Source organism: Panulirus ornatus, chromosome 5, assembly GCF_036320965.1.
Source record: "Panulirus ornatus isolate Po-2019 chromosome 5, ASM3632096v1, whole genome shotgun sequence".
Classification (NCBI taxonomy): domain Eukaryota; kingdom Metazoa; phylum Arthropoda; class Malacostraca; order Decapoda; family Palinuridae; genus Panulirus; species Panulirus ornatus.
In genome coordinates, this window is record NC_092228.1 from 42596238 (window position 1) to 42618585 (window position 22348).

Genomic DNA, 22348 nt, shown 5'->3' on the forward strand with positions numbered 1-22348 from the left:
ATATGTTTATTAGTCATTCCTCTTAAATGAAAGAAATGCAGGTGAGATAATTTCCAGCCTGGAATAAACATGAACTGAGGTATGGAATACTGTTTGGAACTTTTGTGTACCACTTGTATGTCTGTTGTGTGTAAACCTCTTGCAACAAACAATACCGTTAAACTTCTGAAATTTCCTACTGGGGGCAGATGTCACAAAGAGAAACACTGGTTCTGTTTGCTACAACTCTGAATTTTCTATTCGTTAATAGCTCTGATCAATCTTGCCATCCTACTCTTACTCTCAATGTTTTCCTTTGTTCTTTTCACTATGTGAAATCTTATAGTTTACATTTTCAAATGCCTCACTGTCCCTTCTCCTTCCTTGCATTAAAGTTTCATATTTGTTACTGTCAACAACAGCTCTTGTGTTTGCATACTTTTCTTGGTACAAAACCACGCCAGCCTTCATTTACGTAGTTGTTCTTGTAATATGTCCTTTTATCACTCATTCAAAGACTTTCAATATATGTAAAGTAAACTGGCACTTGCTATTCTTGTATTGGCAAACATCCTCCAGGGTTACATATTTCATTTTGTAAATGTTAACTACTTTGCTTTTGTCTAGACTTTGCAACATCAGTGGCATTACTTGGTTTGCTATAGCATTTTTTTTTTTTTTCCTTTGGGAAGATGACTGGAATTCCAGCTGGTTCTGATGATGCATCTTCTCTAAGCTCACAAACTGCACCGCTGATGAAATTTTCATATCTCAGTATCTATAACTGCATTTTCATTACATGGTTAAACAGTTATCATCAAATTTCTCACTGCTTTCTGAGATGAACGCTGATTTGTATTGTTCAATTATCTTTCTGCACAGCTCTATGGGGCCATTTTCATACTTTTCTCCTGCTTCATATGGTCCAGTCTCTACCCTCTTTGTGTTTTGCTTTGTTCATGTAAGAGAAGGACAAATTTGTATTCCCATTCACGTTCCACATAACTCTCTCTTCATTCTCACTTTTCTAAAGCTTTTCATTTTTATCTTAAACAGTGTCATTTTGTTATCAAGCTATTTTACTCTCTTTTCACTCACTGCTTACCATTTATTTCTTTTCAATGCTCTTTTTCTATTCACCTAATGTTCTCTGTTTCTGATACACCTGATCCCTACTTAAAATTGGGTAAGGATTACTGGAAAGCAAAAGTAACAGAATCATCAGTTAGAAACATAAAGCACACTTTAGGTACATATCCAAGTATCTAAACAAAAACACAAGTGTTCTAGTATAATGTATATATGTTAAGTAATGATTATTGTTTTCTATGGTACATATTCACATATATCACCAACAAATAACATTAAGAACATACATCGAGTATAACAAATACTTTGTTATGGTTACATGTTCATAATCTGGTTGTCTATTTTTCTAAAATCTGTGAAAATAAAAACCAGCACATTCGTTTGTTTCAAGGATTATGATTTTTTTTTATATCCTACCTGTATCATTACACTTAATAGGTAGCAAGCATATATCTGCCAGGGGGTACTAACCACATTGGTGTCAATAGTAGTGACGCCAGTGTAATGAATCTGCACTGCAGAGGCTGTTTTTTTTTTTCTGTATGTTTCCCCTCCCTGGATTAGGTTGCTGCCTTTCTTTTCTGCTTCACATAAATGTGGGTTGCTAGAACACTGTTCACAAACAAATTTTCTCTCCATCTTTCATACATCACTTAAGAACACATAATTCATGTTTTCCTAAATCACAAATTTGCATTATCCTTAAGAACAGGGGAGTACGAAAACTGCAGTACAAAAGGTAGCTACCATGACTACTTTTTGTATCATCAATTTCCAAAAACAGGAACAGAAGAAACCAAGAATATGTGAGAATATGTACTGTGTACACAGTAGTAAGTTTTCCCTTGAAATGAAGTTATCCTGTAAACCAAATTTAACTACAAGTATGTCTAACCATTTCTCAACACAGAAGCACTCAATATTTGTGTAGTACTTACTAGTCCTGCCTGGCCGGCTCTCCCAGACTTGACTGAACTGATTGTTGGGTCATCGACATAAGTGAAGTATTTTCCTTCAAGTCTTCTGCGGCCATTATCAAAATTCATCTCAATTTGTCCCTGCTGTAGGTTGGATGAGGCTGTGGTGATGCAAGTTGCCACAGTCATATTTGTGCTGCAGAGGTAAGAAAAAAAATATATGTATAATTTTGCTTATGTTTCTTAAAAAACAGAGTAATCGCTTTCCAAGACATCCATTACAAATTCATTGACAGATGATAATGAGACATTAGACAAAAATGAATTATTAATCTTTCAAAATTCTTCTTCATGCATGTTCGCCATTTCCCACATTTGTGAGTTAGCACCAGGAACAGATGAAGAAAGGGCTTCATTCCCTCAAATTCACTCTCTAGCTCTTTTATAAATTTTCACAAAACTAAATCTGATATATCTTTCCACTATAGTAAGCCATTTTATTGCATATATTCAATTTATGATCACATCTAATCTAAATTTGGAGTATCAATGATTTCGTTTTGCATAGATGTGTTGTGCAGTGTACAAGTCTCCATGGTGTATTAGTTTGCATCACTAACATTTTCGTACTACCTTTGTGGATGGTTGATAAATGGGTATGTGGCACCTGAGAGTGAACATGGCAATGAATGGAACCATGGGGATTAAAGTGAGTCATAGTGTGGAAGAGAGGCTAATGTCTAGGTGCACTATAGAACATATGGAAAGTCAATGCCATTTGTTAAAGATGGGTACATATGAAGGTACAGTAGTCCCAAGAGTGTTGTATGGATGTGAGGTTTGGATCTTCAATGCGAAAGGAAGGAAGAGGGTGGACATACAAGAAATGAAATGCCTGAGGACAATATATGGCATAAGGAATGTTGACCATGGATGATCTGACAATGTACATATCTCTGAGTGCCTGCGATGTATTTTTACAAAAAAGGCAGGGATAGCATGTAGCAATCATCACACATCTTGCATGATAGATTTATACTGTTTTTCTCTTCTGCCACACACACAAGTAGAGTCTGACTGAAACAGAGCTGACCAGAGTTTGCTAAAATGTTGGAGACGGAGGAAATAAGTGAAGAAAGAATGCATGTTGCAGTGGAGGGAGACTGAAGGAGGTGGAAGGATGGAGGATCAAGATATGAATATTTAGGAAGGGGAGGAGCATGCATGTGACACAGTGAACTGAAAGGATCAATGTTCCATCAACAACCATTCGAAGCAGTTTAAGTGGAACTGTGTGGGAATTTCTGGGGATTGGCTTTGGTAGGATGGTGTTGGTTTCAGTGCATTATATATGCAAGATGAAGGGTGGACATGTGTAAACGAGGTCATCATCCATTGATTCCTGACACTACCTCACTAAACAAGGGAAGCAAGTAGGTATAAGACATATAACTAAATATGCATAGATCCAACTCCAGGATGGCCATGATTAGGATATAAAACTGTTCCTGGCACATCATAAAAAAAAAAGCATAAGGAGATCCTTTTTTTTTTATAATATGATATATAAGTCAACAAAATGAAGGGCTGTAAAGTTCAGCAAGAAGCTGGGATTAAGTATCACGAGGGTAGATGAAAATTTTCTAGAAATCAAAAGAACCTATGAAAACCCACCTAACCTTTCCTACAAGTTGATAATTACCTTATTTTTAATGCTATAAGAAAAATACGTTTATTATGGTCTCATGTTTACATCCAATTTTTGAGTGCCGTGTGCATCTGTGCATTTACATACATGTTTTAGCACAGGCAACGTTGCAAAAGAATATTTTTCACCATGTCATAGGACAGTGCAGATGTCAATGATGTTTGTAAATTTTGACAATAACACTGAAAAATCAATGTAAATTTTCACTGTTAGGGGAAGTGAGGTAAGGTTTCCAAACATTGTTTTTATCTACTTTTTTTGTTTATGAACCACGCATTTTCCTTAATCTTTGTACTCCTAACCATTATAGCTTCATTCATGTTTGTAGGATAAAACAGATTCTTCAACTCAAGCTATCTTCTCTTCCCCAAATAGTATTCTATTACTGAAAAATGAAATCATTGATATTCCAAAATAAGATTCAAAATGACAGTCTACATATTTATTCATATCATTCTGAATGAGAAAAAGAGGCACTTATGTTGCCTATTGCGGGGAAAAAGTTTGTTCGCCATTTCTTGCATTAGTGAGGTAGCGCAAAACAGTAAAGATACCAACAAAAAATTCTTAATTTTTGTCAGGATATTTATCTTTGCTTAATACGTCTTATCAATTTGAAATTCCCATCGATAAGAATATCTGTTACAGAACTTACGAATATATTCCTTTCTCTAATTAATTAGCAAAGTTAATGTGAGTGCATACTTCAAAGCTATACCGTTCATCATTTCTACTGGGAATACCTATGATGTAAAGATGAAGTTTCTGCTAATTATTGCTTTTGAGTCATCATATTGAAAAATAAGTGTCTACCGAAAAACACACTAATGGACAGACAGACACACAATGTCAACTGTCACAACTATAAATTTACCTTTGAATCTTGCATGGCCGTCCACTAATGAAGGCCTCAATGCGACTACCAGCATTCATGTGTTTACCAAGTATGTGCAGCAACGTTCCACCAGATCTTGGCCCAGAGTCTGGGGTAAGATCTGTTATCTCAGGGTTAACAAAACGATACTTTTCCTTTGATTCCCCTCTATACTCTCGAGCAACCTGTAAAGAAAAAGAATGAACCAGAAACCAAAAATATTCATTGTATAGACCACAAATGAATTAATAATGTAATTGCTCATAGTTCATATCATTCAATATCAGGTCAGGACAACTACAAAACAAGAATGGTTGAAATGGATGATTTTCATTTCTTACATGGAATCATTTGTGTGTGCATGTTTGTATAAGTGTTTCAGTTTATGGAAAGTACAGATAAGAAAGGATGAGTTAGTGTTTAAGACTGCATTAAGAGGAAAAAAGAAAGGCAAATTAAGAGAGTGATCAAATCATCAATATGCAAAAGCATTGAGAATGAATGGAATGGTGTATGGTGTATGTGAGGGAGGCATATAAGGACAGGGGTAATTGGGATCTCTTTTGCTGTAGCCACTCCCATGATACGAGTTCCCCAAGGGAATGGGCAGCAGAGATATGTACAGATAGAATAATAATTATGTAAGGAGAAGGATGCAAGGAGGAGTCTGTACGAGCTATCTACAAGAATAGTGGTTGTCTGAATACAAAATAAAAACAAAACTTGAGAATGGGTAAAACCTTAACTTTCTAAAAATGCTGTTCATATTTACCTTCACAACAATTGGTCCTTCTTTGAAGTCATTTACTCCTGGACTGTCCACCATACAGGTGACCTGTTTAGTCTTGATATATGAGTTGCGGTAAGGCTGACACGTAATTCCTGCTACAGTAATACCCTCGTAGATATCATCGATGTGTTTTCCCAAATTGATGCCTGAAAAGTATCATGCAGGGTTAGTTATCTACAGCCGCCAGAAATTATGATTAAATTGATGCCATGATCATGTAGAGACATACCAGTGCAATGATTGGGTAGGATCATGCAAAACGTCTTCGCATATCTGAAAGAAATTTACTAGATCATGCTGGAAGGTTGTAAGCAATATTAGAAATCTGTATTTTCATGCATAATCCAAAAGTAAATATGTCAATGTCATAGCATCCTTCCTTTCCTTTAAGTCTGTAACAGAATTCAAAACACAAATTTTATTGCTGCCTATGAATAAAGATGTCTAATAATCCTGATTTTGTACAATGTATCCATTCATTTTACTAATGCTGTTTTCCGTGGGGCAGAGTAGCACCAGGAATGGATAAAGGCAAGCAAGTACAAATATGTACGTGTTCATATATGTATATGTCTGTGTATGAGTATGCATGTGTGCATGTGTTGATATGTATATGTATGTACATGTGTGTGTATGGGTGTTTATGTATATCCCTTGGGATAGGGGAGAAAGAATACTTCCCATGAATTCCCTGTGTGTCGTAGAAGGTGACTAAAAGGGGAAGGAGCGGGGGACTGGAAATCCTCCCATCTCTTTTTTTTTTCCCAAAAGAAGGAACCGAGAAGGGGGCCAGATGAGGTTATTCCCTCAAAGGCCCAGTCCTCTGTTCTTAACGCTACCTCGCTAACATGGGAAGTGGCGAATAGTATGAAAGAAAGAAGGTAATATATATATATATATATATATATATATATATATATATATATATATATATATATATATATATATATATATATATATAAATTTTGGGAGCCTTGAAAAATGTGTGGAAGTCGAGAACATTATCTCGGAAAGCAAAAATGGGTATGTTTGAAGGAATAGTGGTTCCAACAATGTTGTATGGTTGCGAGGCGTGGGCTATGGATAGAGTTGTGCGCAGGAGGATGGATGTGCTGGAAATGAGATGTTTGAGGACAATGTGTGGTGTGAGGTGGTTTGATCGAGTAAGTAACGTAAGGGTAAGAGAGATGTGTGGAAATAAAAAGAGCGTGGTTGAGAGAGCAGAAGAGGGTGTTTTGAAATGGTTTGGGCACATGGAGAGAATGAGTGAGGAAAGATTGACCAAGAGGATATATGTGTCGGAGGTGGAGGGAACGAGGAGAAGAGGGAGGCCAAATTGGAGGTGGAAAGATGGAGTGAAAAAGATTTTGTGTGATCGGGGCCTGAACATGCAGGAGGGTGAAAGGAGGGCAAGAAATAGAGTGAATTGGAGCGATGTGGTATACAGGGGTTGACGTGCTGTCAGTGGATTGAATCAAGGCATGTGAAGCGTCTGGGGTAAACCATGGAAAGCTGTGTAGGTATGTATATTTGCGTGTGTGGACGTGTGTATGTACGTGTGTATGGGGGTTGGGCCATTTCTTTCGTCTGTTTCCTTGCGCTACCTCGCAAACGCGGGAGACAGCGACAAAGTATAAAAAAAAAAAAAAAAAAAATAAATATATATATTATCCCTGGGGATAGGGGATTAAGAATACTTCCCACGTATTCCCTGCGTGTCGTAGAAGGCGACTAAAAGGGGAGGGAGCGGGGGGCTGGAAATCCTCCCCTCTCGTTTTTTTTTTTTTTTTTTTTTCAATTTTCCAAAAGAAGGAACAGAGAATTGGGCCAGGTGAGGGTATTCCCTCAAAGGCCCAGTCCTCTGTTCTTAACGCTACCTCGCTAATGCGGGAAATGGCGAATAGTTTGAATGAAAGAAAAATATATATATATATATATATGGGTAAATGAGAGGATGGACCATTCTTTGTTTGTTTCCTGGCTCTACCTCACTGAACATCTGTGAGTACATATTTTGTGTACCAGTTTGATATCATGGTGAGGGTTCATCTATTTGTAAGGTTTTCAAGGGATAAGGTACAAGCATTTTGTGCGTCAATACAAAAATAATTACACAAGTGAGGCTTTGTGCCTTATGTCTGTAAGATAACAAAATCAGTAACATTACACACACTAATGTAAGGAATGAGAAAAAAATTACATGTGGTAAAGTATAAAGTTTAAAGTGAATCAATATGATCCTCATCACCTATGATAGTGTGAGTCACTATCAATGCGAATATTTTCTTACTTATCAAGCTCAATATTTTCCCCAGGTTCATAATGAGTTGGTCTAATTAGCTACCCATAATTTAATCTTCAATGAAGCCAACCAATGACCGAATGTCTTGATCACTTTCATTATCATTAAATTTCACTGCCATCATTCCCAAAGTCAATATCATCTTGTGCACACAAAATCACAGATCCATGACTTAGAAAAGTATCACTTGCTTCATCCTCTATTTGTCAATAATAATAATGGCGAAGTAAAACGGAATCAATAGCTGGACTAGAGATATTTTCTTCACCATAGTTTTTTGATTACCAGTGTGCTTATCAGGCATAATTTTAAAGTTATCTGTGATCAGGTTTTGCCTTTTCTATCCATGGCAATGACAAAATGTGCTATCAAACTGTAATGAACACTGGTATGTGGTATTTCCTGCACTATATTACTCAAAGTAAATGAACGCTGAATAACACAGGTATCACTACATACTACTACAACACTGATCAGGAACTGAGGGTACATATGGAATTAATTTGTGGCAAGTCATAAAAAATGTTTTCCCTGCTTTGGCTTTTGTTGGGTTACTTCCTTCCAATCATGTTCAAAACTATTTTCTATAGCACTCACTTTCGTAAAAATATTACTTGCTGCTTTTACTAGAAGACAATCTGAGTGATTTCCTGGAGATAGCTTTGTTTTATTAATATTCATGTATGTACAACAAATTCCGATTGCAAAAGTATATTGTTAAATAAATCTTGAACTCAGCTTAGTTAATGGCTGAGATACAAAACACCAGCTCCACAGGACCTCGTCTCATATCCCTTAATCACAATATTTTCTAACTATAAATATGATAAATATCTACGAAAATTTAATATACCTTTTAAATAGGCTTATGAAAAGTAGTCTATTTTCTTCAGTAAAAATGGTATTCTGAAATGATCTTTAAGAAGATTCATCAAAATTTCCAAGTTTGTATCTCAATAACAAAACACTGCAGCATCCTATCCATCAACCCACAACGAAAACAAAGACCCATACCCTACTACCATAAAAAAGACCCATGTTATTACTGTTGATATCACTGTATTCAGTTTATTAACGTAGACACAGCTGCAACTTAATATTGCCAAATATTACACTATCACGCCTCAAAAATATACTGACAAAACAGAGAGCATGGCCAAAAAGGCAGAAGCAATATCAATCAGTGATAAATTGGAATTGATTAATAGATTAGCATACAATAAGGCATGAACGAATCAACTGTGAGATACATTTAGAAAAATGACACCAATACCCAAGCAAGTACTATAGCCAGTGCCCCCAAAAGGGAAAAGTGTCACATAAAATATGCGACAGAAACATCAAAATGCTTAGAAAGAACAAAGAGTTTGTGGATTGATGATCAGTGCCAGAAATGTACATCCCTAAGTGGTTTAAAGGCCAAACACCAGTACAATCACTCCCATGAGGCTTCTGATGGTGATGTCAGCAGCTCTGGCACATCAAACAAACCATCCAGGCTACTAAAGTCTGGTTTATGAACTTCAAGCAAAAGCATAAACAGCAAGGTCTAATTGCAACATTCATGACCTACTACACAAGCTGCACCTTCAAAGCAATTTTGGACCAGATGGAGGCTGATTATTCCCTTTCAACAACAGTACTCATTGAATTAACAACATAAAAGACTCTTTGGATAAAATCAAATTACTGACACAAGAACTAAGATCTTGGGGAGCTCACTTAAACCACTCAGACAAATGAATATGAGAAAGATGTGACAAAGCAGTTAAAATCACAGCTAACATGGGGGTAATGGAAATCACTCAAATGTCACAGGCCCTTAATGACAATGTGTATGATGTGGATACCTTGAAAGGTGAGCAGCACCAGATACTGAGGGTTGGAGGAGTTTCTGTTTCCTTACAGGGGGAACTGTAAAAGGACATGCAAAGGAAGATGATGCAAGGAGCAATAATAAGCTTCCTTAAGAAGACTGCTAATTCCAAACATGCCTCTAACCACACGCACACACACAAAACCAGTAGCTGACGTTATATTGTTAACAGTTTTGGATGATTCACCACCCATCATAAGTTCTCATTTTCTGTACTGCCTTTAAGGTTCCCCTCAAATCAGCATGATGATGGGGGAGGACACTGCATCCCTGTAACCACAATCCCCATCATCATCATCACTGTTGTCTCCATTCACTATCACTATTGAGTTCAAGTGCGTTCAATGGTACACTGTCTACATTCTTGTTTCATGTCAATTCTTTTCAAATTACTGTACAATGCATCATCTCTTAAAGTGGATGGGGACACACAGAATGGGGAGACAAAGCTGAATATGGCAAAATGGAGCAATTGAGTGATTAAGGGCCTGATCATGCAGAAAAGTGTGAGCGCAGATGGGATACAGAAATTAGAGAAAAGTGGTATGCTGAGTGCAACATGCCATCAATGGGGTGAACCAGGGCATGTGAAGCTGCCAGGAGACACCAGAGAAAGGTTTGAGGGGTTCAACTGAGGATATGAGGGCTCTAATTTTAGTGCATTATACATGACAGGTACACAGTGGATGTGAATGAAAGAGGCCATTCTTTGTTTCTGGCACTACATTACTTTGTGGGAAATAGCAAAAACCAGAGAAAGAGAATTTTCATATATATTCACCATTTCCTGCGTTAGTGAGGTAGCATCAAGAACAGATGACTGAGCCTAAGAGTGAAAAATCCTCACTTGGCCTCTTCTCAGCCATAAGTTCTCGACACTACCCCGCTAATGCAGGAAATGGCGAATGTGTATGAAAATAAAATTCCCTGAGGATAGGGGAAAAAGAATACTACCCATGTATTCCCTGTGTGACATAGAAGGCGACTAAATGGGGTGGGAGTGTAGGGCTGGAAATCTCCTCTCTAGTTTTACTTTTCCACAAGAAGAGGAGAGAAGAGGGCCAAGAGAGGATTTTTTTTCTCTAAGTCGTCTGTTCTTGGTGCTACCTCGCTAACGCAGGGAAATGGTAAATATGTATGAAAAAATTAAACTATATACATATAAAATGACCAAAAAAAAAATCTATCCACAACTTTATATGTTTTTAGGGCACAAATGGGACTTCATGAAACATTTCTCTGGCAGATATGCTTGGGGATCCAAGTAAATACAAAGAGCAAAAATGTCTACAGCCCAGTTTACACTACTGGAATGAGATAACCAACACTGAAGGCACTAGTGAAGGAAACCTTAGCCAGCACTGACTTTACCATAACACTATGGTGCATGCAAACAATGAAAGTTATTCTTTACACAGTCAAAATGTGCAACACAGTGCACTGAATGTGATGGTCTTCCTAGAATACTGAACTTGCATTCACATGCTTAAACATTCACAGTAATCATGCAGGCTACATGCTACTTGTGCGGTGGTATGAATAAACAAGCTTTCAAAATAATGTGATGAAAATCAATAAGATGCAAAAACAGTTAATACCATGGTGCACAATGAAGATACCTGTGTCAAGAATACACTTATATTGTTCAGCGAATGCCATAAAATGGAATAATGAATATCCTCAAGCAGTGGACATAAGGTTAGGATTCCTGAGTACATTCATTGATTATCTTAGTATGCAGCCCAAGACTGATTTCTACTGGGTTCCTGCAATTCTGAGAATGGGCTCCGTGTGAACGTTGGGTAAAGATGGCTTCTTTAAAGCAGGCAGGTCCTTAATAATGCTTTACTCCTTTCTGTATGCCGACAGTGTCATCAAAGGCGACTTCTAGCTTGTGGTACTATCACTTGCAGGTGGAGTCTAGGGACTCATTCATTGACTGATTCACATTTCTGTCCAGGAATCCCCTTCTATGGAACTCCTGTAACACCCAGGGAGCACGCCATGTCCACTGGGCAAACTCATACAGGAAGCAAATTGATACCCAGTAAGGAATATTTACCAGATGAAACAACTATGAATAATCAAACCAAGGGCTATTTGCCGATAATTTTTGTAAGAACTAACATTCACAAACTACTGTTCCATTTAAATGTTCTACTTTTTGTACACATATTTTTACTGCTGTTTATGGAGTAGAGTGGACTGAAGTAATAGAATGAATCAGAACAACGTAGTAAACAAGTTGACATGCTGTCAATGTATTGAACCAGGGCATGTGAAGCGTCTGGGGCAAACCACGGAAAAGTCTGTGGGGACTGGTTTTGGATAGGGAGCAGTGGTTTGGTGCATTACACATGACAGCTAGAGAACGGCTATAAGCTAATGCGGCCTTTCTTTCTTTGTTTTTGGTGCAACTTTGCTAATGTGGGAAACAGCAATCAAGAGGGAAAGAAAAAGAAGGTAGTAAAGAAATGAATGTCAACAAGAGAAATAGATGACTCAGCAAATGGGAGCTTGAATATGACAGAATATATCAGTTCCTATAAACATATGTTACATTAAAAATGGAAAAATGTATCTGTCCTGTTCATAGTGGTACCAATTCCCATCAATCTACATTTTCTAAAAATGAAAGTTAACCACAACCATAAATCTTAAAGAATCACATCAAATCCTAGGAGACAAATGAGTTAATTCTTTAGGATATGCATGATCATATGATAATATAGTTTATAATTTTCCTGGTTCTGATCAGAGAACAACCTCAAAGGCACTCAAGTCCCAAAAAAGGGATCCTGGGGTTGTATGATAATTAAGATGATGATTACCTACCAATCAATGCCAATGAGGTGGATAAAAAATCAGCGCTTCTTTGTATGCATTTATTAGTAAAATCATTTTTTTGTGTCAGCTGAGATGGTACGGGCAACTAAGGCCCTATATATGTACCTACCTAAACCAGAGAAAGGAATAATATCTCCCTAAACTGAATATGGGGTGATCACCTGAGCACCTTCACATGCAATAAACATGTGAAGAATAAAATGTCACCCAGTATGGTATTTCACTACTGGTAGAGATGTCATTAAAGAATGTAATAATATGGATTAGTTAGCACATACCAGAGGTACACCTGGGGCCTGAGTGTGCATTACCTCTTTACATGGACATCTGCCACAATCATTAATTACTTTGATATATACGACACCCATGTGCCTAAACTGGGATAGTATTCCTTTCTACTGATCTCTCTGTTATCTTAACTCTATTCCCATTTACATGGGGTGAATCAAGTGTATCATCATACACGATTTGTAGATTTTAGTTCTGATGAACTGGGGTCTGAAATCTAGAGGCTGGCATAGGGCAGGAATGTCCCATGCCCTATACTGGAAAGGAGATAAAATCTGGGCAAAATGATAATTCTGTTAGAAAATCATTTGGTTCAGAAATGGGTAACTGTCTAAAAATAAAGATGAGTCACTTAATGTGGTGAACTTTAAGTACAGGGTCAACAGTTGAAGTGAATTTCATGTTTTGCCTTGTGTGCACAATGTACTAATCTGAATTTTTGATACCAGTTCAGGAACATGTAACAAACCAGTATAATACCTAACATATTCATTATCAAAACTATTTACCATACTACAGGAGTTAGTAACCATCTAATGTAAAAGGGCCTTCATAGCCAATAAAGTCCACATCAAACTTCTTCAACTTGGCCTGAGATACCATCTTAATTAATACCATAACTACAAAATTCAGCCATAATGACAACATAGTAATAATCTGCCAACAGCATCCTAAATAGGTCAAACACTATGGAACCATGTACAGTCACTTACATGAGTCTATTCTTTGTTGTCATGAAATCCAATTACAAACACCAAGTTATTGTAAACATGACTGGAATAGTTAGTGTACCCATTAAGGAGCTTCTGCTTAAACAAAAAAAGTTTACCTAACTTAAAATGCTACTCTTTACCAGGCTTACAACTGCTCAAAAGGCATCAGAGATATACATGTCAATGGTTTCTGACTTCAGTTCATAATGAGACAAAGGAAATATATCTATGTTACTGCTTGTACATAAGTACAATGATTCAAATCCAATTAACTAAAGTGATTGATTTACTCTTTGATTTGCTTTTATGCTATCCCCATGCTTAAAACTGAATAGTTGCTTGCCCAGTGACCTATCTCACCCAAGGATTAAACACTAGGATAATAGTTGTTAATCAACAAAATTGGGTAAAGAATGCCTTACACAACAATATGATCATAAGCTTCTTTGTTTTCAAGTCTGAAATTTCTTAATAATATACCTCTAACCTATCATGATGTAGAATATCAAAGTAAATAAAAAGTTCAATCAGTGTTTTTCTGTTAATCAGTAATGCTCATCTTTAGATGCATTCACACTACAATTATGCCTTTAGCACTGTACCTACAGTTTCACGACTTCTCATCTCTTCCCGTGACTCTTATTCAAAAATGAATTAACGTAAAATGTATTATTCAAGCAGCGATGATGATACATTAGCTGACACAGAAGAACACTAAAAGTGGTTTACTGACAAAGGTGCTGGCAACACTTCACACACTATGAGTCTGTGAACACTTAGTCGAGATGCAGAACATCTTTCAACATATGTAAATATAATCAAGGATGGAGTATTGTGTCAAGATGATTGACCTTTTCCTTAAGAAACTGTACTTCAGCATGGAGGTTCTCAATTTCTACCATAATTTCTTCTCTGAATTTCTCAAAATAGTTTTCCACAAGACTTTGCAGTTCTAATACACTGACTTCTCCCAGTTTCTCGTTGCTAAAAGGCAGCAAATTCTGTACTACATTTCCATCATCAAGCTCTGTTGGTTCAGTTGCATTCACTACCATTGTGGTGGGTATGGGTGTAACCTCTGAAATATGTTATATAACAAATAAAGCAGTCTTTTGATCCATCATTAGTACTAAACCATGAACTTTTACTATGTAGCAGCAACAAACATATCATATTTGTATCCAAAAACTGCTTGAGAGAGCATAACTGAAGAACTTATAAAATTCTTACCTTCTCTTTCAGTTTTCAACAGCTTAAACAGCAGCATGGAAAATTACACCATGATGATGGTCTGTCTCATTTAAGCTGAGTAAATAATAAAGAGAGTTACAGACCAATCAATGCAGGTTAGTCTTGGCCATTTATCATGTATAAAAATGCATGCACTGATTAAGGAGCAATCTAGGGGTATTACTTTACATGGTTAGTTAAGACACTTATCGATATCAATCACCTGATTGCCTTACACAGACACAGATAAGTTTCTATCATTTCTAGGTTGATCCTTCAATTTCCACGATTCAACAGGCCATAAAACACCAATGAATAAATCACTTATATATGAACCTTCAAACTCTCATATTTTGACAAGCTCTTAAAGACAATAATTCAAACAAAAACTTTAAATTCCTTTAACTTAATGTAAGTGATTGGCTGGTGGCTAACAGAGGGATATAATGTTATTATAATAATCACTTATATGACTAAATCAATTATAAGGACATACTAATCATCATTTTCATTCATTCATTTTCATATTTACTGTATGGATTTTATTTGCCCATGCATGGGGCACTGCTCTTATATCTATCTCTTCAGCCTTTCTTTTCACCAAAGAAGGATGAAAAGCCTTCTCCTCAGATTGCTCTACAATTCCTTCACTTAATACAATAAATGTAGTAGGCATTACTATGAAACAATCTATCTTGAAAACTCCACATTATAAAAGTAGCCGTCTGCTTTCTAAGAAAAATGGAGTCTTGCTCTAATGCTGAAATTCTTTCTCTTCTAAACAGTTGCTCTGATAATACAAACGCCTGATTTGTTGATAGAAGTATCATTCTTTGAGGGGGGAGGGAGCAAGAGTTCTACACATTTAATGACAAGAGTCAAATCCAAAACAATTCAACATATCATCTCTCTTAGTCTGATTTCAAAACTGGCCAACTTGCTCTATCTTGCAGTGTTGGTTCTCTTTACCTCTCTGTCCATACCAGTCACTTCTGCCCCCTGAGAAATGGCTGCTTGTGTATACCCCTGCCATTGGTGAGACCATGTAATATTTGGCAAACCAATGTCATGTGATTACTTGGGGCCCCCCCCCTGGTAACTCTAGGGTGGGCCATTGTGATGTCAGTTTCTTTCTCCACATGTTCTTAATTTCCTTCTCATATCTTTCAAAACAGATATGACCTGACCCTTTTGAAAAGGTAGGTTTTCCCATTTTTCTGAAACTCTTTGATTACTTTTCCTCTTCTTTCCTTACTTCTCTAACTCTTTAGCCCTGCATTTCATATTTTGTATAAGGTCTGACTTTCATGAGGTCTTCTAACCATGAATGGAGCCACTCAAAACAAACATCACTCGAAATAAAGGAATCAAAAGGGCTGTCAAGATGAATTTTCCAAGATTTGGAAAAAAGAGTAAAAGAAAAAAGTGAGTATCTAGTAGAAGGGAAATACATACCAAAGGCATGGTTGAAATTTCTAAATGTCAGTCTGAGAACTCATATATATAGATCTACAAAAAAAAAGGTTTCCTGGTACCTGAATCATTTCACAAACAATCACCTACCCTTATGCAGAAATAAAAAGCTCACCCTTGCCTGACACTTCACCTGTCTATATTCACAGATCCCCTAACACTACAAACACCACAATGGCAAAACATATTCACACTGTAATGATTTAACAACCACTAAACAAATGATCCAGCTCAACCTTGGACCCCAAACCATCAAACATGCAGCAATTTGAAACTACACTCAACAGGTATGCATGAGTTACACTCTCTCGTCTGTGCTCTGAGCACTATCCACCCCACTGATAATACAAACATTGATTCAGTAGACCTGTTATGTTACTTTTATATAAAAAACCTTATCATCTGTCTTATACTCATCCTACCGAGACAAACATACAGGATCACCACACATCTTGACATGTAGATCTGCTTAATGGACATAGCTGGCTTTGTCTACTGAAAGAATCTGATAGACAGAGGTCCTGAAGCAGGAAGTAAGAAAAGGTGTACTAAAAGAAGGTCCATGGCAGGCAACACAAACTACCTAAAGTAAGGGACCTAAAGTAAGGGAGCTAATGTACAAGGAGAAAGTAACAGCAATAGCCCTGCTCACATTAAGGGGGGAAAAAAAAAGGAAATGTGATTACAACTTTCAGGTTCCTCACTCAATTTGACAGTGTTGTCTCAATGAAGTTCTCAAAAATGAGGAATCAGAGAACTGAACAACAAGATGTTAGAAATAAGGGTTGGAAAAATGTGAAAAAATATCAATCTAAGATATTGTGATAGGAAACGGAAGTTAAGAGAGGGGGTTTCACTTGAGTAAAACTCCTTCTTTACATACACATATCTTACAAACATACATTAAATACATAAAGGGTGCTTGTATTCATGTTCCCTTATGCATACAGTTAATCAAGAGTATATATCCTCTCATCAATTTTTTTCATTGTAAGCAGCTGCAAGTCACAAGCATCTACTGTGGAAATTAACATGCAAAAATGGGGTTCCCAAATCCAACTCAACAGGATGGTAAAAAAGGGAGGGACAACCACTTCTCAACAAACATACGAGACAAAATGTAATTCTTGCTTACTTCACATCATGCTGATCTCTTAATAGGGAAACTCAAACCGAAAATGTAAAACTATTTTCTTAAAAAAATCATGCAACAGGCATAATGAATGACCTAAAGATGGATATGTAATTCAGTGAAGAAATCTAAAAAAAAAAAAAAAAAAATGCAAGTAGTTAAAAACATTTCAACACAGGAGGTTTTCTCCAACCTCATGCAGCAGTCTTTAAGATGTCTGTCTACTACGTACAAAGCAAGCTTCCACATGGGATTCATCAGTGAAAAATTGCAAAGTAATTTAGTTCTTCACAATTAGGCACAAGTACCGTACACTAAATGTGAAGTCTGAAGAGGACTATATATCTTGTACTATCAACATCAGCCAAAGCAGTAACTGCAGCACACAAACATACACACCACAATTGATGTTTTCCCTCTATTCACAAGTGCACTTGTACGTCTGCTGTATTAGTATCATGGAAAAAATAAACTGGAAAAAAAGTCACATACCTTCAATGGTAACATTGGTACCTCCATCCCAAGGCCCACTTTTAGGATAGAAGTTAGTGATGTTGATGTGGGGGCATATGCGGTCTCGATCCAGCCAGGAGGCTCCATGGCATTGGTCTTGCACCTCACAGCGTGCTGTAGATTGACACCAGCCACACTTGTACCGCTCAGGCAGGCTCAAACACATCCCACAGTTGTCAGCCATTAGACGACATTGATACACCAACACTATATTGATAAAGAAACCAAAAACATTATATCCTGAAGTTTAAAGCAATAGACATGAGGATATATTGATTGAGCATTTTCATTCTTCTGGAATCAGTTTTACAATCACACATTAACAATAGCTTTTGGAAACAGTTTAAATATCTTTTGTTTATCAAAATTTAAACCTCTATTGTCTAATTTCAAATTCTAAGCTTATCTTCCCAGATATGCAAATCTATGATTATTGTTAGCAGAGGTAACAAAAAAAGATCAAAACAATTCATGGAGATTTGACATCTCTTGAGGATGATTCCTGAAACATTATAATGCTTTGTAAGGGCTGAGCAATCTAGTTGTCAACACTATATGAAATAGATGAACAGTTTAAAAATAAAATATGGAAGAAACTAATGCAAAAACGAGTAACTGTAGGCAGTATTCCAAGACTAGTCAACAGACTTGAAAGGAACTCACCATGAATGTTATCAGGATTGTCAAGAGGTTTTGAACCACCCCAAATAACAGCAAAGGTGGCATTGGTGGATGGAGCGAGAGTGGTGTATGCGAATTCCATCCCATCACAGTATATTGTGTCACTTAAGAGGTTGGCATTTACACTCGTCACTCTCCCTTCAATGTTGAATTGGCATACAAATCTTGTTTGTGTGATGAATTGCTGCAAAAGACATTGATTTTGAAATATGAAATGGTCATTACCCTTTGGCTTTGGCCTGGACTTTATGTTGCAAACATTAGTACTTTAACTCATCTCTATTATTCAAGTAAGTGGAGTCAATCATACGAGAAATAATTATATTGCGAACTTCTAATTTATGAAAAAATGTCTGACAACTGTAGCTTCACATACACACCCATTCCATATGATTATACCATATGATCTTACAGTCAACTATATCAATATACTCAATGTCAATACCATATAAGCTAAATAAATTAGCAAAAATTCAAAGAAAAACACACATTTTCAAAAATGTAGGCTTTAAAAATTCTAAACCTCTAACATGTCCCCCTACTTAGCTAAATATTGACTAAATAAATGAGTACTTACAGCAATGTTGTCCACCTTAACTTTGATGGATTTATCTGTACCAGATGACACCAAGATTTCTTGACTTTCCACAAATGTGATTCGAGGACAAAAGGATGGCCCACTTCTGATGCTTGGTCCAACACGCTAAAAATAGATTGTGAGACTGAATCACAAAAACATTCATAGGAAACTTTTGAAATTCTCCCCTAAACTGTCACATATTATGTTTCTCAATTACAAAGTATGATACCATTTCATTTTAAGTTATTGTCTTTCCATGAGAAGAAATAAAAATGGAAGTACATGACTCAAAAAGACTCACATTAACACCATTAACTAAGACATCATTTCTGCAATTTTCTGCAGAGTCATGTGTGCACCTGTGGCCATCAACACACCAATCACAAGGGAATGGGGAAGACACACACTCTGTACAGGAACTGTATGTATTGCAGTCAAAGAAAGTGAAGTTGGTAGATACAAACTCGGGCCCTTCAGACTTACGCACAGAAAGCTTGGCTGTAAAGTGATCTGAAAGGATGAAAATTCATAAACATCTGGTAATCTTATTTGATAATAATGAAACTAAAAATGAAAATGTCATAATATCTTGTATCCTTCTCATATCTTCATTTAATTCCCACTATGCAACATAATTAATCCAAAGCTACTGTTCTTATCTTTTATCTCAACTAACCTTGGTTTTGCATTAGTATGCTGAAAGTAAAACAAGTACTCTATGCAAGCTTTCGGTAGACTACATTTAGATCTCTTCCATTTGCCAGTTTTAAGGTATGTCTCTGTATCTTTTCCCTTAACTTCAGCTTACCCACTTCCATCCTTAATGAACTTAAATTCATATACATAAACTTATTCAAAATTTTGAACTCATTAATGTTTTTACTAACATCATAGTGACATGTCAACCCTCTATACATCCTTCTATGCCTAATTTAGGAGAGTGAATCAGCTACAATGCTAACTCCACATCACTCACACACATCCTCAACCTATGTCCACCAAAAGTGGATCACATCTTAAGCAAATTATCTAACTTACGTTCATTCTGAGGTATATCTGGCAGCATATCATTTCTTGGAGTTGTGCAAGACACTCCTTGAGCTGTACGCTTTGCATCTGTAGTGAGATCTTTGCTCATAGCACTAAACACACACTGAAGGGTTCCCTCCACTGATGGCAAGTTATCAATCATCAGGGATAGCTATTGAAAAAAAGAAAAATACAAAATCAGTAATTTTAACAACCTTATCAAATGATCGTATTATTAGGCAACAATTCACAAATCTCCACTATAAAAAGAACAATAATATCCATGACAAGGATTTTCACCCTATAAAACCAGCAGTCACTATATACCTTCATTTATGGCAAAGAACCTCCTAAACATAAAAAAAACGTGTCACTCACTGTGCGAGCAGTTGTCCTTTGTAATTTATCTGGCAAAACCTGAGTAATAGTGGTACACCGGCCAGTCTTGTAACTGACCCAATGCTGCGGGTCCTGAGTAGCATCACGACAATCACGTCGCAATGAACACTTGTTTTCTAATGAGCACCAACCACAGTACGGATCCCTTGCACCTAAGCACTGGTTACATCCTTCATATATGCTACATTCTTGAGCCTTGACTTTGGAAATCTGTAGTAATAATAAGAGATTTTTCTGATCAATTATATGTCACAAATATTATGACAAAAATGCTGCTACATCAGCCAATCACATGTTTCAGAGGCAAAGAGAAAAATGCAATAGAAAATGTCGTAAGCCTAAGCAAGGAGATATGAGATGAAAGTATGGACGAAAGTATGAAAAGAGAACAAAAGCTTTTTCCCTTACACCATAGAAAACAAATTAAACAGACAAAGGTATTAGTCCTTGTAAGCTATTCATCTTTAGTTTTCCACTCCCGACAAAGATGAAAAGCAAAAAGGGATTAAAAGACATCCCACACATCTTAGAACATTAAAAATGTACTACCATAAATATTTAGATGTTACTTCTTATATGGTGATGTAACAGTGAGATATAAGATAGAGGGGTTTTTGAAACAGCAAGGAGTTTAAGACTGTAGTGCCATTTGTAGTTCTTGCATGTGATACTCAGTCACACTTTCTGAAACTCATCAGTAATTAATGAAGATTACAATTTCCTATTCCTCATTCTAGCACTTCTATCCCTTTCCTATGTTGAATGTGTCCCTTGTCTCATCTTTTCAATTTAGGTAACCCATGCCTATCATTCATTTACTTCAGAGAAGCAAGAAACATGTGCTTCGCTTCAGTAATAGCTATGGTTCTGGATCTTCGAGGTTTAAGACATGGGAAACCCCAGTACTATGAGTAAGATAATTAGGGCTTACCTATTTTGAAAGCGGAAAAGGGCCTATGTGATACAGACAGGAAAGAAAAGCTTCAGTGTCTGTTATGCTATGGGGTAAATCCTGTTATCCAACACTTCACTGCATGTATAATATATGAAGAAATAAATACTGCCTAAGTCTGCAACAAATCAACTGCTTAGCAAGACTCAAGCTGCGTCATGATAGTAACAATAATATTGACTGTGTCCTACCTTGTTGCTGGTCATGACATAAAGATGGTCACCAGCTTTATCAAAGTACATATCCTGTCTAACAGGGGAATGTTGGTCCACAACAATGTCATCATACTCCAGGGCATTGTTCTGGTTCTCAATCACAACCTAGAAAAACAAATACTTTTTGTTAGAAACCAAAAAACTGAAAATATGATGGAAACCTGAAGATCATCAACTGTTTACGAACATAATGGGACAAATAAAAACTGAAAGAGCACGGCTTTCACAACTACTTGATTGGAATCACTCACAGTTGCGGGTTATGTTTTTGCACTGGCATTTGCTTGGGTAGAAAAACATGATTCTAAAAAACTGAGTTTCATTTTTAAGTAATGACATAATGAACATAGTTAGCAGAATTATGAATTCCTGCGAGAGACTTCAACTAATACTTTCTCCATTTCATTACCTTACCTCTAAGAGAAGGTATTTCCTTAGGCTAAGAAAAAAAAATGCTATTCACATACTGATCTATGTAAAGTCACACAGTGTGTGTGTGTGTGTGTGTGTGTGTGTGTGGAGAGGAATGTCTACATTCATGGGGCCCCATCTCTTGAACTTGCCCTTACCATACAACTTTTTAAACTTTTGCGTGCTATTAGTATTCACAATTTCACTGCCAAGTCTATTCCAGTCATTCAGTACTCGTATTATATGGGAACATCTCTAAATCTTTTCTAGAAAGTTCCTTGCTTAATTGCCTTCTTAAAGACCTGTTGATGATGAACATCAACAAACTGGTTTCAAACCTTAAGAGTTGT

At 36.6% G+C, this 22348-nt stretch overlaps 1 protein-coding gene across 1 annotated transcript in view; it reads right to left on the bottom strand.

Annotated features, from left to right (window-relative positions):
* The window catches only part of PlexA (plexin A), a gene marked incomplete at its 5' end in the record, with an annotated part of 62469 nt that overhangs the window by 15095 nt on the left and 25026 nt on the right, over positions 1 to 22348 (bottom strand). Inside the window, 10 exon segments of the mRNA XM_071662241.1 lie at positions 2007 to 2181; positions 4568 to 4752; positions 5340 to 5503; positions 17711 to 17938; positions 18395 to 18596; positions 18990 to 19115; positions 19294 to 19502; positions 20031 to 20193; positions 20400 to 20630; positions 21564 to 21692. Coding sequence (XP_071518342.1) covers positions 2007 to 2181; positions 4568 to 4752; positions 5340 to 5503; positions 17711 to 17938; positions 18395 to 18596; positions 18990 to 19115; positions 19294 to 19502; positions 20031 to 20193; positions 20400 to 20630; positions 21564 to 21692 — 1812 coding nt within the window.